Below are 16,613 nucleotides of genomic sequence, written 5' to 3'. Positions count from 1 at the left end.
TTTCTGGTGGTTAGATAAAAAGACAGCATTCCTCAGGAACTTGTGAAACTGGTTCTCTCTACAAAATGGAGTCATTTCTGTTACTTCTGGCAGAAAGGACATATGGCTCTCCCATTAATATATACCTGTGGCACCTAACAGCATATCAAAGGGCATGCTGGGATCACGAGAACCTGATACACATTCCAGTGTTCCTATCCCTTCTCATCCCCTCCTACCCTAAACTGCCCCCAGCTCACAGGCTTCCCTTCCCCCAGCTACTCGTGCATAACCCAGCTGTTCTCTACCCTGTGTTAGCCTCCCCTCTCAAAGGTACCCCTGGCCATGTTCAGTCTACTTCTCTCTCTCTGAACTCTTCCAGATGCCTCTGGCTGTTCTCTCCTATCTATAATAAGAACACTCTCCCCCGCCCCAACCATGCCATGTGGCTCTATAGTTCTCCCCCGGGGAGCTAGTGTTGGAACGAACTTTGAAGTCTGCTCAGCTGCATGGTGGAAAGGACTGCGTTCATTTTTTCTTGTTCACAGTTCCTTTTAAGTTACTTTGACAGCCAGAAGACAAAGGAGACAACTGTTAACTAGTAAAGTGCATTTTACAGAGCTCTGGTGACAGAGTCTTAGCCCTGTTACTTGAGTCATCTGTCGCAGTTAACATTTAAAGCAGTTTTTGTGAAACAAATTCTCCATTCATGACATCTCTGAAGTGGGATTGTCTCATTTTCCAGCCCACTGCCAAAAACACTTTCACTGATTTCAAATCAGGATGTATTACAGAAACAAATTCCAAGGACATCCACCTAGCTGAGCCCCAGGGCAGTGACTGGATGGGCCCTCCCCAGTGTTGAAACGGCCACGTTAGCTTCAGGCTCTGGATCCTCAGCCCAGCTGCTCTCCCATTCCAGTTCCTAAGTAACACCTATGCGAAGAAAACACGTTGAAAGCAGCAATAAAACTGGCACAAAGCTAAGCCTGCGCTCAGGCCTGAACCCAGCAGCCAGACACAGGAAGCTGAGGTCGAGCAACTAAAGCACCGTATAAACCAGCAAGACGTGGAGCTCTGCTTCTACCTGTTATCACTGAGTAGAACTGGTGCAAGGAAACTATTTTAAGATGTAAGTCAATTGTGTGTCTCTAGTTTTTTAAGCAGACCAAGTGAACAGCTTAGAGTCTGTGAAGCAAATAAAAATCTTTGTACAAGTATGTGGTCTGTCATCTGGCAGGAAGAGCATCACAGGAATGTGGCAATAACCTGCACGTAAGGACAATCACAGACTAGCATGAGCTGTAGGAGCAGTGTCCCCTGCTCAGCTTCCTTCCCTGTCTTACATCTCACTGAACTGCAGCTTGGGTGGACAATACTAGCAATGATTCTACTTCAACAAAGCCAGGTAATTTAGCACAGGACCAGGGACCAAAGACCTCTTGTCTCTCAAGAGGATGGCTTCTGCAGTTCCACTCAGGCATGTTCTCAAGTTCCTGATGGTGGTCCAGTTGACATGACATCCTGTTTCTCTAATTCCAAGTTCCCCATCTGGTTGATGGACAGATGGCACTGGTGGCTATAACCTGTTAGGGGCGTACCCAGCAGGCCAGAAAACCACCATAGCTGCTCATGGCTAGCCGACAGTGAAGAGATGCTCAAATGATTAGCCATGTACTCCAGGTAGATGTTATACATATAGTTATATATTTAACAAGTTTGCATACATGACAGAACACCAACATAAAACATAGCCTTTAACATCCAGAGACACCTGAGTCAGGTCCCAAGACAGAGGTCAAGCACAGGCTCCGTAACAGTGGTTGAGGATCTGAATCCCACGTGGGCTTCAGAAGGCTGAAAACAAGAGGGCCTGAATGGGTGTCACTTAAAAACAAAGTCTATACAAACCTTTATTTTGACACTTAAAAGATAACATATCCATTCCAACAGCTTCCCCAGGCCTGGCGACCCAATAAGTTACACACACACTCTGGCACTTGAAGGCTACAACGCAGGTGATCCCTGCTAACTTGCCCACAGTGAGACCCCCACAAGGACACCTTGGGGCATAGGCAGGGTGTGGGGGTTAGGGGGGAAGAGCTGTAGTGAAACCTTCCCTCCAGATTACTAAATCAGGAAAAGCAGCATGGTTCTTGGGGGCTGAGCAACAGGTGGTGTTTCCTGATGTAAGGCCAAGGACTAGTTGCCCAGCAAGGCACCCTGAGGACAGCACCGCTTCAGTGGGGGCGTGGCTTCAATGGGGCGTGGCTTCAGTGGGGCGTTTCTCACAGTTGCACAGTGCCCATGGCTCCAGATTCCCTAAGATGATTGGCTAGTTGGCTCTTTGCTTTTGTGGCCAGTTGAAGGTTTGGAGGAATTAGCTTTGATCCAAGGATGTTCAAGGACTTCTGCCAGTGTTAGCCTTTGGCTTGCATTGTGTTTTAACAGTCTTGAAATGAGGTCCCTGGCCCCCTCCGTCACAAAGTCAGGGAATCTGAATTCAACCTGCAGAATAAATGATAAACCAACACAAGCGTGCGTCAGAGGTGAACATAAATAAACACCAGCCCTCGGCAGAAGCCTGACAGCAGCAGCTTACCCGAGATATCCTTCTGTACGTCTCCTCGTAAGTCTGTGCCTCAAAAGGAGGTACCCCCACTAGGAACTCATAGCAGAGAACACCGAGGCTCCAGAGGTCCACCTTCTCATCATGCATCCGGCCTTCAATCATCTCTGGGGGCAGGTAGTCCAGGGTGCCACACAGCGTGGTTCTCCTGAAACAGACAGAGGCTGGGGTTGACACACACACTCACTATGTAGTGATGTGACGTGAGTGCTCCCTATGGCTGGCCAGTGCTCTCAGGTGCCCACCTAAATGGTCAGAGGGAAGCATGTAAGATCACACACTAGCCACCAACCTTCCCCCAGACCTGTCCAACTCCAGAACCTCTTAGGAACGCCAGGGAAACAGTGGCTCCTCTCATCCCAGTAACACCACAGAGGCTGGACAGACAGAGGCTGAGATGCTGGAGGCCAGTCTGGGCTTTGAAGCAAGATGACATCTCAGAAAGCAATGACAAAATTGCTATACAGTGCTTGCTCTGTAACTGCATCTTGGGTTCCACATGAGCTCTCCATGATGGACCACCAACATTTCAGGCTTGGTGTATTGACTTACATCTATAATTCCAACATCTGGTAGGATGAGGCAGGAGGATTGATAGAGGTTCAAAGCCAACCTGGGCTACAGCGTGAGATTATTTCATTTATGGGGGGATAGAAAGAAAAGTCTTGGAAAGAGAAGAGTCTACAAAATGAAAGAGGCAGCCATGTGCTATGGGACCACGAAAGGACAGCCTGGTTCCTGGTCAAGCACAGGCCTCGAACCCTGGACCCTAATGGGGTGGTAGGTGTTTGGTCTTGGTCCCACACTCCAGGCTCCTGACACGAGGCCAAAGACCTCCACTGATCCCTGCCTTTCAGTCACTTAGGACAATGTCCCTACAGCCCTTCCCAAAGAGAGAGGTTTGTATCACCTAGCACAGGTAGAGGGCATGACTACAGGCCTCAGAGCCTCAAGAGATCTCCATATTAATGAGATACTTAAAGGCCAGAGGGTGTAGCCAATTAAGCATTCCTTCCCAGACCCTCTTCCCTCCCTATTTAACTCAGGTCCACCCTGAGGTCCAGGGGTATACAGCCACATCCACTTTCCGCCATGACAATAAACCTTTTCTATTTCATTCATTTATTTATTTATTTATTTTGGTTTTTCAAGACAGGGTTTCTCTGTGTAGCCCTGGCTGTCCTGGAACTCACTCTGTAGACCAGGCTGGCCTCAAACTCAGAAATCCACCTGCCTCTGCCTCCCAAGTGCTGGGATTAAAGGCGTGCACCACCACCACCCGGCAACAATAGATAAACCTTTTAAAACCATGGACTTCCTCGTGTCTTTGGGACCCCACCGTGGAGAACCCGTGGAGCAGGCCTTTGATGACCGAGTCACTGCTTAATCTCCCGTAGAAGACTTCTCTCCATTCCCACCATGGAGCCCTGCCAACTCAAGCAAGCTAGCCAAGCCACCCAGCCAAGCGAGTCCCCTAACCAAGAGTCTCTACCCTGCAGAGTGCTGCTTCTCTCCCTCATCCCTCTAGGCTGTGGGCCAGTCTAGCCCACATTCCCCCAGTCACAGTTCTTCTGTGGCTCCCAGCGTTGTCTCCCAGCCAGCCACTTTGGCCAGGGAACCCCCCACTCCAGAGCTCTGCCCCTGCGGGACTTCAGGCTGAGATCTCCCCATGCCCGGGTGGAGTCTGGTGGCTTCTCATAGCTGCCTGGTGTGTAGAGGGAACTCAAATTCCTGTGCTTCTGCCTCCCTGAGCTGTGGCAGACACACGGGATCCACAACTCCGCCCAACAGGACCCACGCTCGAGCTACAGCCCTGCAATGTACTTCATAGAAATGCACTGGGTTCTTCAGTACTTTGGCTGTTCTGGTTTAGTGGTCTAAAGGTTTTAATTTTTCGATGTATAAGTATTTTGTGATGTATAGGTATTTTGCCTGCATGTCTACCTGTGCACATGGGTGTTTAGTATCCCAAGAGGCCAGAAAAAGTGTCAGATCTGGAACTGGAGTTACAGATGGTTGTGTTCCACCATGGGGGTGCTAAGAACTGAATCCAGATCCTCTGCAAACGCCTCCAGTGCTCTAAACAGCTGGGCTATTTCTCCAGCCCCCCCCCTTTTTTTAAGGCCTTTCTATGCAGTCCAGACTCTACTCTAAGCAGGTATTCTCTGGCCCCAGCCCTCTAGCTGCTGCTGGGCTCACAGGGATGGGCCGCCACACCCGACTAAGTACTGTGCTTAAGACAGACAGTCTTACCAGACTGACCCTCAACTTGAGATCCTTCCCTCTCAGCCTCTCAGGTGCTGGGATTAAAGGACACACCAGCACCCAGGGCTTGGTTGCTTCCCTCTTACCTTCCAGAGGTGTCCCTCCAGGATACACCTGTGTTTACCAAACACCAGCCACATCTCCTGGTTCATCGCCCCCCTCCATTAGGCTCTAGGGCCACTCAGCATCCGTACGCCAGAGTGCGAGAGAGCCTAGGTTATCAGGTCTAAATTGCTCCAGTAAGCCTAGGTCAGCCAAGACCTCGTAGACTAGCATTTGGTTAACAGTGCTGCCCCCAACCTCCGCCCCCCACTCCTGCCCCACCCAGGGCTTCTGCTAACCTGGGACCCCATACCTGGAAGACGGAGCATGAACAGACCATCCGAAGTCTGCAATCTTCAACTCTCCATTTGACCCAAGCAGCAGGTTCTCTGGCTTAATGTCTCTGTGAATCACTCTCTTTGAATGACAGTACGACAGAGCGTTTGCCAACTCGGTGATGTACTGTTGGGAGAAAAGCAGAAGAGGCCCAGGGCTTAGGTTTATCCAAGGCCGTCAAGCACTGAACGCTGATCCAACACAGACTAACGTGTTTCTTTTCAGGTCTTCAAGCAAATACCGTAGAAAAGCGGGGCAAGTCTGTGAATACCAGATTGATAGATTCACTCAGGGCTCAGCTAACACAATGCTCACACAAGTAATGTAATCTTGAGAGGCAGGGAACAGACTGGCTGAAAGCTAGACTTACAGAACTGCACAGCTAGCAATAGGAACAGTTAAACAATTTGACATTTAAACAGCCCTGATCAGGTGCAGACCTTGAGCTCCTGCAGCCTCCACATCTGAAGAATCTATTGCCAGTCTCACAGTCTGCTTTGCATTCCTTAACAGGATATTCAGGATAACTATACTAAGTTTTAATCTACATGAAAATTAAGTAAGCAAAGATGGAAAGCAGTGGGCATTTTCCAGCAAACCTGTCTATTTGCCTCTTGTTGAACCTCCCAGCCCTGGGGTGAGGTAGACTTCAGTGGTAGCCACTTACTCAGCATGCACGAGACACCTCAGCAGGGCAGAGCTGAGGGTAGCACAGCGTGGCTCGGTGCGTCAAGTGCATAACTGGCAAAAAACTTTTTTTCCCAAAAGGAAAACAAAACCAGACTTTGGTATTGTTATTTTTATGAAGCATTACTTGTCTCAGTGTTTTATAAACATCCTTCTCCTATGGCAAAGCAGGAAAGGAGGAGACGTCTGCAGAACACACAGGACAGGAGCTGAGGGAGCTATATAATACAACAGCAGCCAGTGTCACATGCCACTGGAAACCTCAGACCAACAGAGGACTACCCTGTCAGATCCACTGATGCCCAAAACCATGGTAGCAAATGCCTGAGGAGTGCTAGCATGAAAGACAAACTGCCACCAGCTGACGCAGGCACACTGTGAGACCCAGGCACACCATGAGACACATGCATACACAATGGAATGCATAAGGAGGCAGTGGGTGCTACTCTCACTGCTGGGGTACAAGGTACAGTGAAGCCCAAGACAGGGTGTCCACAATATCCCACAGACAATGGACAAGCTCAGCACGAATGAATACTGATCACTAAACAAACATGCACGAGCCCCACACGTTCTCCCCAGCTGAAGACCTAGAAGCAACAACAGCCCAGCAGCAAGAGCTCCCAGGAGACCTCAGCTCCCAGGAACACTCTCCAACAAAGGAGCCAAGATCCCTGAGGAAGAAATGGCTGCTTCTAGGACCAGGCCTGGAAGTAGAGATGAGACCGACTACTTGGCACCAGAAAGAAAGCACACGCAGCCAAAAGTGTTTATGTGGAAACCAGGAAGAGCAACCAAGAGACAATGCTGGAACAACAAAATAAGGTAGCACAGGCCAAACATAAAACAAGTCCTCTGCATTTTAAAGACAGGAGAAACTGGTTACTCTTCCAGAGGACCCAGGTTCAGTTCCCAGCTCCTACATGGAGTGTTTACAACTCTAGTTCCAGGGAATCTGACTCCCTGCCCTGGCCTCTGTGCACAGAGAAAAATATCCACATGGATAACATAAACCTAAAGATATTAACAATGTGGCAACAAATAAGTCCCACTGCACTCAGGGAGAGCATGCTTCCTGGCTCTGAGAGTTCGGCATGGGAAGGGGGACACTGACTTTACAGTAGAAAGACCACCCAAGGCACAAGACACTAGCTTACCACCTAGCAAGCAGTCACACTACAAATACACAGTGGTGACGTGACAAAACCGCACTTTAAACCAAGATCTTCTCAGTACCCTCACCCTTGCTAGTCACAAAGAACACATGACACTGAAGAAAAGCACAATAGTCATGTACCAGTACTGCTTAGTTATAAAAAAAGGATAAGAGAAACAAGTTGTGGGCAAGCAGAAACTTGTTCAAGTAAACACACACACACACACATACACACACACACACACTGATGACTTGGTATAGAGGCCACTAAGCTGCCTTGACTTTCTTGTTTCAAACATTTGCCGCTACGAAGCCCTTCCTCTGAAGACAGTCAGCTCCAGCACAGAGAAGGTGCATCAGGAAGAGGAGGGTGAGGGAGTGAGCACTTACAGTAGCGGTTCTCTGCTCGTCAAACTTGGAGAGTTTCTGAAGCTCTCTATAGACTGTTCCAAGGGGCGCATATTCTAGAATGAGGTACACGCGGGTGGCGTCATGGAAGTACCCATAGAGCCTGAGGATGTTGGGGTGCCTGCAACAAAGAACAAAGGCGGTGACACCCGGCTGCAGAGCCAGCTCAGCATGGGCTGGCTGCTGACCCAAGAAATAAAGACAATTGGTGTCACAAGAACACACACGAGGTCTGAACCCAAGTCTGAGCCTAGCCAAGAAAGAGACACCTTAAACATCTCCACGCATGGATTTCAAAACAGAAGCAGATCGAGTTCAGTTCACATTGCTCCTTTCAGACATCTTTATTCTCAGTGGGAGCGTGTCAGCTGACACCAGTTTCTCTCTGAGTGTGGAGGGAAGTGCTTCTTCTGTGCAGAAGCAGGCCATGCAAACAGGAGACACATCCAAGACAGACAGGTTGGCACTGGGCGGGTGCTAAGTAGCACCATTCGCTGCCCCAGTCCCCACCCTGCCAGGTGATGGCAAGCCAGACAAGCAGAGGACACCAGAGCCTCAGGATTGGCATCTGTAGCAAACTTAGAAACACCGAAAGCCAAAAGGGAAAAACCAATGCTTCCAACTCATCCAGTGTCTTCCTCTCATTCTCCCCCTGATGAAATATAGCCCAAGGACACTGTTTGCTTTAAGCCCTTGAGCTATGTTTCCTGAGGGCCACGTCACCTGTGTCTCTGGGAAATGTCAGCTTCAACCATTCCCTGTGGTGGCCTGAAGCAAGCTGGAAGGGGGCACTGTCTGGCTCCCCAGCTCCTCCCGGGGAGGACCACTCACCGCAGGTGGGACTGGATCTCCACTTCTCTCCGCAGCTGGTGCTCCACACCTGCCTTCTCCAGCTGTATCTTAAACAGCACCTTCAGAGCCAGGATGAACTTGCTCTGCTTCTCCCTGGCCAGATAGACATTTCCAAACTTCCCTTTTCCTAGTGGGCGACCAATGTCAAAGTCTTCCAGAGTCCACTGCCTTCTACAAAGTAATGCAAGCAATTAAAAGAAGACATCACTAACCATGGCTCAGAGCCATGCCAATGAGCCGTCAACATGGTCATGCTCAGATGATGTTCAGATGACCCTCAGTGAGCATCAACCCAAACCCACCAGAATGAGCCACAGACTTTAGAGCCCAGCTTTCCCAGGCCACAGCAGCACTCGGCTCCAGGACAGCCTGACTGACAACCCTTGCCACCACAGGACAGCAACTGTACTGGACAGGACACCCTTTCAGGACCATGTGGGGACCTCCTCCCTGCATCCCCAGAGAAGCTAACAGGCTGTGGGGTGGAGAGTCACTCTGGCGGGAAACACAGAGCCACTGTCACTGGTGGGAGCAGGGAAGAGCCGACAGGCCATTCCAAACAGCTGCCCAAATTGTGTACAAGTTCATGGAATTATAGCAGCTTTTGTCATGTGATTTTTCTTTTTTTTTTTTTTACTACTTTTTAAAATAAAGTTTTAACAAAAATTTTCTATGAAAAAGTAATTAAATAAAAAGAACTACTTTTGAGCCCCTGGTAAGTTTGATTTTAATGGGGATCACATGAAGATTAGTGTCCCAACCAGATAGGTGTTCTCATAGAAGAGAAAGAAGGCTTACTTTTTTGTGTCTTCAGTTTTCTTTATGGATGCCTGTTCCTTTTCAGAATTATTTCCTATATAAAATAAGTTAAAATACTGTTTTTAGAGCAGCTAAATAAAGTTCTTTTAAAAAAGAAAAGAGAAAAATCTATGAAAAGATGAATCAAACAAAGAAAAACCACGAACAGAAAAAAGCAAAAGACAAAAAAACAATCCATCACCAAAATACTACAGGGACATGCTAGGCCAGGGCTTTTCACTTTCCTCACAGGGGAGACTATTAAACCATAACCCATAACACAATCCTGCCACATGGAGTGAACACGAGCAGGCCCTCCCTCCAAGTCTGGGAATGTCCACCCTCTCCCTGGAGGTTTCCTCAGGAAAGCTTCCACAGGGAGAGCAGAAACTGCCCCATCCACAAGCTACCACTGTCACTGTCTCCACCTGCTGTGCTGGCATGCATCACTTCGTAGGAATTTATCAACATGGGAACAAAACCCAAGCAGTCACCCTCCTTCCAAAGTCTCATAAGAAAATAGAAGCCGCTAACTCAAGAACATGTACCACAGTGCCACACCACAGGGACCACGGGTGCTATTCCAAATACTACCCAAGTGTATGAGACTGAAACAGTTCCACTCAGTCTTTGGGTCCAGACTGGTTTCTCCTTCATGATTCATTATCTCCACTCACGTTGACAATGTCACTACTTGGGGGGGGGGGGGTCAGGACCATGACCTTTCGCTGGACAATCACCCTCCAAACCCAAAGGTTGTGTTATTTACTGGAAAGACATGTTTCTAGCTGTAGTGTGGCTCACCCTTAGCACACACCTTTAATCCCAAACAATGAAGGCAAAGTTAGTTTGCAGAAGGAAGCAGCCATGTTTGAAACTGATGTCTGAGTGACAGACACTGACCAATCAGAGAAAGATCTGACAGAATAGGATATGCCCAACTCATGAGAAGAGAGAGGGAAGGGAAGCTATTTAAGAGGGCAGTGCAGAGAGAAAGAAGGAGAAGAAGGAGGGAGTTTATTGGGACAGTTATACAGAGAGCAAATAAGCCAGAGAATGAGGAGCCAGGAGATTAGAACATTAATTTGAGGTCAATCAGAGCAAGTCAGTATGAAACTGACAGAAGCCGGATTGATCAGTCAGCTTGGAGAGGAGTTTGAGCCAGAACAGGTGAGTTAAACCAACCAACAGAGTTCAGAAAGAGCGAGAAAGATGAACTCTTTTCAGTCTCAGAGGCTGAAAACAGTCTAGGCCTAGAATCCTAGAACAGATTGCACAGAGGCTATAGGCTTCCAGACTATGCTCAGGTTAGCGGATAGAGGCGGTAAGCCTCCTCCAAGACAACAATTACTTCGAGTGAATAAAAGTTACTTTTACGCCGGGCGGTGGTGGCGCACGCCTTTAATCCCAGCACTTGGGAGGCAGAGGCAGGCAGATTTCTGAGTTCGAGGCCAGCCTGGTCTACAGAATGAGTTCCAGGACAGCCAGGGCTACATAGAGAAACCCTGTCTCGAAAAACCAAAAAAAAAAAAAAAGTTACTTTTACAATGACCCCAAAATATGACTTGAAACCAGGAGAAGCCACCCAAAATATACTCCAGCCTAGTGTGTTTCTAAAGGACAGACATCAGGACAAAGAGGGCCAGCTGAGAGGTGGATCTGAAGGCAGCACAGGCTTTCTTCCCCTCCGTCCACTCCTCTGCCCTCAGAGCTCTACTACTGGAGGGCCTCCTCTACTGGAGGACCCGGGCACCTTTCCCTCGCTGAAGCTCAGGATACTCCATAAGCTTCAGCCATCTGGCCCTTCCCTGTTCTGTGACTGGCATATATGCATGAAATGTAAATGCATTTCCTCCAGACTGTCTGGCTGGCTTATTTGTACAGACTGTTCTACTTTCTTATGAGGCCTGGCTGAGTTCTCCCCCTCCTCACACGGCGGCAGCTGCCTCCTGCTGAACCATCTCTCAGTTTTTTAATCACACAGTGGTCTTGCATCTGCTTCCTACGTGAAGTGGCAGACTTGCCCATACCTCTCTGAGTTCTGGAGTTGTCCTGGGATAAGTTAACCGCTGAGTTTTAGCCTTCTGTGTAAGTGTGCCAGTAGCATGCTGTCTCCATGAAGTGCCACCAGGGTTGGGAGGATGCAGGTCGAGGCTATCTCAAAGACTCTGTAAGCACCCACCAGCTGCCAATCACCAACATCAGCCCTGTTCTGACACAGCCATACCCACTGGAAACAGGGGGAGTCATGGAGCTGATTGACACAGGTCCAGCAATGCTGAGCCGATTGCGACAGTCACTGTCCTCTCTCTAACCTTTGGGGTTTGGTCTCTGTATTACTGTGTATTACTATGGTTGCTGTATTATCGGGGACTTTCTGCATTATGATTCATTTTAGTCTTTTTCCTGAGAAAAACCATGTCTGAGTCTTTTTAGGAAAATCCTAAAATTAACTTTATCTGGCCACTATTTGGAAGTCTTTCTTATGCCCCGGGGATCATTAAGCACAGAGAACCACAGAGTCAGATGGGGCTGTTACTCCAAGAATCTTCCTGGCTGTCTGTCCCTGAGCAAGCTCAAGCCATATAATTGACATAGGGCAAACAGAGACAATTGACAAACTCTGACTGGCCAGGAGAACAGGTTACAGATTCAAGGTCTCTTTTTAGTATAGGCTTAGAGGTCTCTAAAAATGTAGTTTAAAAATAGGGGGTCATGCAGGGTACACTCCTGAAGGAATAAAACTCAGTAAATAAATAGACTGACTAAAATAAGCTTTTCCTACTTTATAGCATAGACGATGAAAGATATAGTAAAAGAAATTAGGTATTAGTATTTGTTGCTCATAAAAAGATTGGTTCAGATATTTTCTGTTTGTCTGGAGTGCTTTCAAACAGCAAATACTGCCAGCCCAAAAGCAGGCTGTCATATAGTAAATGTGTTTGCTTTGGAGGTGACATTCTTTGGACTCTTTAAATTGGAGTTATAGAGTTGATAATAAGAACAATTTGTTCTGTGTGTCTTTTCTAATTATGACTGAATTTGTGACCCTGGACATGTAATGTAAAGTCGACCACTCCCCTGACCACCTCACCCGGCGCATTCCCCCCTCTGCCGGCTGTTCTGTCAGGACCCTCTGACTCTGTTCTCCTTTTAGGAAGGACCCTCCAACCAACTCTCCAGGGAGATGCTGGGGAAGACCTTGACACAGTTCCAGTTGGTGCCATCCGAGTGCAGCCTCCCTCCCAGGCCCTGGGGACCCTCCATTACATCCAACATTTCCTTCTGCTCCAAAGGACCTGCAGTAGCTTGGCCTTGGCTGGGCCAGCAATGACATGTGCATGCCCAGCACCAGTGAAGCCCAGACCCAGACACACCATTATACGTGAGCATGGACATCTCATTCTTTCCCTCCTTCTCAGTAGACATGGTACAGGGGCTAGGATGGCAAGAATAAATGCCAATCTATACATCTGAGCATCCAATACAGTAACGACGCCACTTACCCGAGGCTGCAGGCTGCTCGGTCTTCTGAGGGTTACTGAGCCGGGACACAGGGCGAGGAACACTGGCAGCTGGCAATTGCTTTAGCCCTGGCTTCTGACCTGCAGCAAGTTTCTGGGCTTGTGGAGGGACACGCTGGGAGTTGGAGGGACACAGGACCCGCTGGGCCTGGCCACTGCTAGCCGATCCTAGGTTCTGAGAAGGAATCTGCTCTGTCACCAAGACTCGTTTCGGACCGAAGGGAACTGTGGTCTGAGTCAGAGAGAAGAAAGGTGTTACAGCCTGCAGGAAAGGGTAATGCTACCCTGAGAACCAAGGTTCCTTTGCAGTCTAACAAAAATCATAAATATCTTGAGTAATAAATGGAAATGGGGGGCAGCAAGATGATGAGCAGCCAGGAGCACTGACGGCCCTCTCAGAGGATGACTGAGCAGTCAGGAGCACTGACGGCCCTCTCAGAGGATGACTGGGCAGTCAGGAGCACTGACGGCCCTCTCAGAGGATGACTGGGCAGTCAGGAGCACTGACGGCCCTCTCAGAGGCTCTGGCTTCGGTTCCCAGCACCCACACGGTGACTTCAGCCATCTCCAGATCCAGGAGATCTGACCCCCTCTTCTGGCTACATGCAGGCAAACATCCATCCATAAAAGATATAACTCGCTTTAATTACTAAAGTAAAAGGAAGGAGGCTGAAGCTTCTTTATTGTGCATGCGCCCCAAGGGAGGACTTCACCTACTGAAGCCTGCTCCTTGAACCACTCAGGAATGAGCTCCCATGCAGTAATGGAAACTCCGAGCACCTGTAAAACCCAGCACCCGGAAGCTGGAACACCACACCTGTAATGCAGTACTTGAGGCTGAGGCAGGAGAAGCACTGAATTCTAGGCCAGCCTCTGCACCTGAGGCAAACTCAAATCTTATTGTAGCTTTATATCAAACCCTTGCAGCGATTCTACGTTTAGGGAAAAAAAATGATAGAACCGGCCACTGGATCATCCTCAAGCAAGTTTGCAACCGTCTAAATCTAAGGTTCTGCTGGGTTTCCATGGCTTAGCACCATTATCACAGTTAATTAACTTACCTGCATTTCTCTCTCAGAGTACTTATTCGACCCAGTCTCTGTGTAATCCTGCCCAGTCCCAGACTCACTATAAAGAATGGACTGGCCTCTATCTCAGTCTGACCACTGCTGCCTCCTAGATCCTGGGATTAAAGGTGTGCCCACCAAGCCCCACTCAACAGAAATAATTTTTAAAAATGTAATCTCCAAAACTAAAATGCATAGAAATTACTGAGTTTTCAATAGGAAAAAAGGGCAAAGAGGAAAGAAGCGTAGGTGCCTTGAAAAGCAGTCACTGCTGCCCTGGGTTACTTCTGAAGACTGTCAGTCTTCATTCTTAAGCCCCACACTAATCACACTCAGACAAGTCCTCTTCCTTAAATGAGACGCTCAGGACCCACCATGAGCTCAGAGGGTCTGAGGTTTCCAGGGAAAAGCCATCTCCTGCAGAAACAGAGGCTCAGGAAGCCTCCAGGCAGGGTCAGGAAGGGGCCTAAAGTTTCCACCCAAAGCCACAGCGTAAAGAATTCGATGAGCAGGACAGTTTGCACATGAGCTGTTTAGGTTTGCTTAGTGACCAAGGGCTCTTGTGCCAAGCTGGGGACCTGGGTTAGTGTCCCTGGACCCACAGGACAGAGAGAACCCACTCCGGCAAGCTGCTCTCTGACCTACACAGTGACATATGCTTGGGTGCACACAAACAAAATGCACATCATTTTAAAAACACAATTGTGGGGGATAGAGAGATGGCTCAGAGCACTGGCTGCTCTTCCAGAGGCCCTGAGTTCAATTCCTAGCAACCACATGGCAGCTTACAACCATCTGTAATGGGATCCAATGCCCTCTTCTGGTATGCATGAAGACACATTCACTTTCATAAAATAAACAAATAGGTCTTTAAAAAAAAAAGCAATTGTGAATACAGATAAGTCTGTTTACCTTAACAGGCCTGGAGACACAGTTTTCTTTACATCTGTCCATGTCACCTGGAGAGAGAGAGACAAGAGCCTTTCACCTTAGCTTGGTACAAGAGAACCAAGCTGACAAGTGACGAATGCCATGGCCTGATCCACACTCTGCTCGGTCCTGAGGCCCTTCCCTCTCACACGCCCTGCATCATGTCACTCCCTCTCGTTCTCTTCCCCCTTGGACATCTTCTGCTTGGAAGACTTCCTACCTTAAAAAGCCCCATTTGCCTCCCAGCTGCCTCAGGCCATGGTCCCATCTCTCCTCTCTCTTGGGACAGCAAAACTCTGGAACTACCTACCCACTCCTCTCTTCCTCCCAAGCCTACTCCCACTGGGCCTTTTAAATCCCATAGTGTTGCCGGTCCCTCAGCTTCCCCCAGTGTGGTAACCCGTGCACACTTACCTATATTCCTGTGGCACCTTGCTAGCTGTCATTTCCTACCCTCCCTCCCCCAAGTCCTCCACCTTTGCATCTACACCAAATGACCTTGACAGTTCTCATTCAGCTCAAAGATTTACTACAAGTGAGAAAACTGTTCATGCCACAGCAGGCTGAGGCTCGGGTTCCCCTTTTCAGATCATGGAGGCTAGGCAGGAGGCAGAAGCCTTATGAAAAGGATGGTGGCTGCAGCTACCTCACCAGAAGCCTGTCAGGAAATGGAACTCCTGGGCCCAAGGTCAACCTTAATAAACAGCCCTGCATTTTAGCTTTCCCATGATAGCTACACTAGGGTCTTATGCCTAAGAGATTTCTATTTCCTGTATCTGCAGTGGAGCCAGGATTTGTTTGCTAGGTTTGGATTTTTTTGAGACAGGGTCTCCCTGTGTAGCCCTGCTGATTTGGAACTCACTATGTAGACCAGGCTGGCCTTGAACTCACTGAGACTCTACCTCTGCCTCCTAAATGCTGGGATTAAAGGAATTCCAGACCACACCTAACTTTTGTGGTTTTGAGACAATAGTTTCATGGATCCGGGGCTGCCCTTGAACATGCTATACTGTGGAGGGTTACTTTGAACTTCTGATCCTCCCGCCTGCGGCTCCTCAGGGCTGGGATTACAAATGTCATCACCATCCTCAGTGTTTGAAGTGCTGGGAATGGAATCCAGGACATGCTAGGCAAGCACCCTACTAACAGAACTACATCTCCGGACAGGTTCCACATTGAGACAGGCTCTCACATTGTAGCTGAGGCTGGCCTCAAATCGAAGGCTATCCTCCTGCCTCAGACTGCTGATGTGAGCAACCACGCTTTGTGTGTGTGTGTGTAGGTGTTGAGTCAGGGACATATGTAGTTTAGGCTGGTTTCTCTGACATACTGTGTAGCCGAGGATGACCTTTGACTTCTGATCCTGCCTCCACCACCTTACTGTTGGAATAAACAGCGGGGGCCACCATGAAGACAATGCTTGGGGTCAAACGCAAGAGCTTCTGGGATACTCTACAAACTGGGCTTTAGCAGGTCTTCGCTTTGAACCAGACCCTCGAGTAGTCCAGACATAAACTGCTCGGAGGCTGCGGTGAGAGCAGCACCGGCCCTGGGCACCACTCTACGAGGGGACTCCCGTTCATTCACGGACTCATCGATTCGACCTAGACTCCAACTCTCCACCCGAAGTAGTTAGTCCCAACTACTAACTAAGCCGCAGTTGCCGCATCCACAATCAGTTTGCAAAGTACTCGGTTAGCTGTTGGTCTGAGTTCCCATTCCCAAAAGAACCTAAACCCAAGCCGGGGAAAAAGCCGTCTGGATCTTTCTTATACGGAATGCAAACCCATTACCCTGATGCCACTCAACTTTCCCCTTCGGTTTGCAGCATCCAGGCTCGCCCTCACCAGCCAGGTCCCCTTCTTACTCACAGGCAGGAACCTGGTTCCGACCGAAGCCTCCAAGCGATCCCGGTAGCTCAGCCGTTACAATTCAAAGGT

General features: G+C 48.8%; 1 protein-coding gene across 1 annotated transcript; it reads right to left on the bottom strand.

The window, feature by feature from the left end:
- Positions 1-1,663: 1,663 nt before the first annotated feature.
- Aurka (aurora kinase A) lies at positions 1,664-16,568 on the bottom strand. The gene is made up of 9 exons (XM_028769699.1): positions 16,545-16,568; positions 14,656-14,702; positions 12,659-12,908; positions 9,153-9,207; positions 8,334-8,525; positions 7,485-7,623; positions 5,229-5,377; positions 2,582-2,756; positions 1,664-2,487 (listed from the first exon to the last, which is right to left on the bottom strand). The coding sequence occupies exons 2-9, from the start codon at positions 14,695-14,697 to the stop codon at positions 2,302-2,304; spliced, it is 1,188 nt and encodes a 395-aa protein (XP_028625532.1). The 5' UTR covers positions 14,698-14,702; positions 16,545-16,568; the 3' UTR covers positions 1,664-2,301.
- Positions 16,569-16,613: the final 45 nt, after the last annotated feature.

The sequence above is a fragment of the Grammomys surdaster genome, unplaced genomic scaffold (genome assembly GCF_004785775.1).
Source record: "Grammomys surdaster isolate TR1022 unplaced genomic scaffold, NIH_TR_1.0 193, whole genome shotgun sequence".
NCBI classification, from domain to species: Eukaryota; Metazoa; Chordata; class Mammalia; order Rodentia; family Muridae; genus Grammomys; species Grammomys surdaster.
This window is presented reverse-complemented; position numbering and strand designations above follow the sequence as displayed.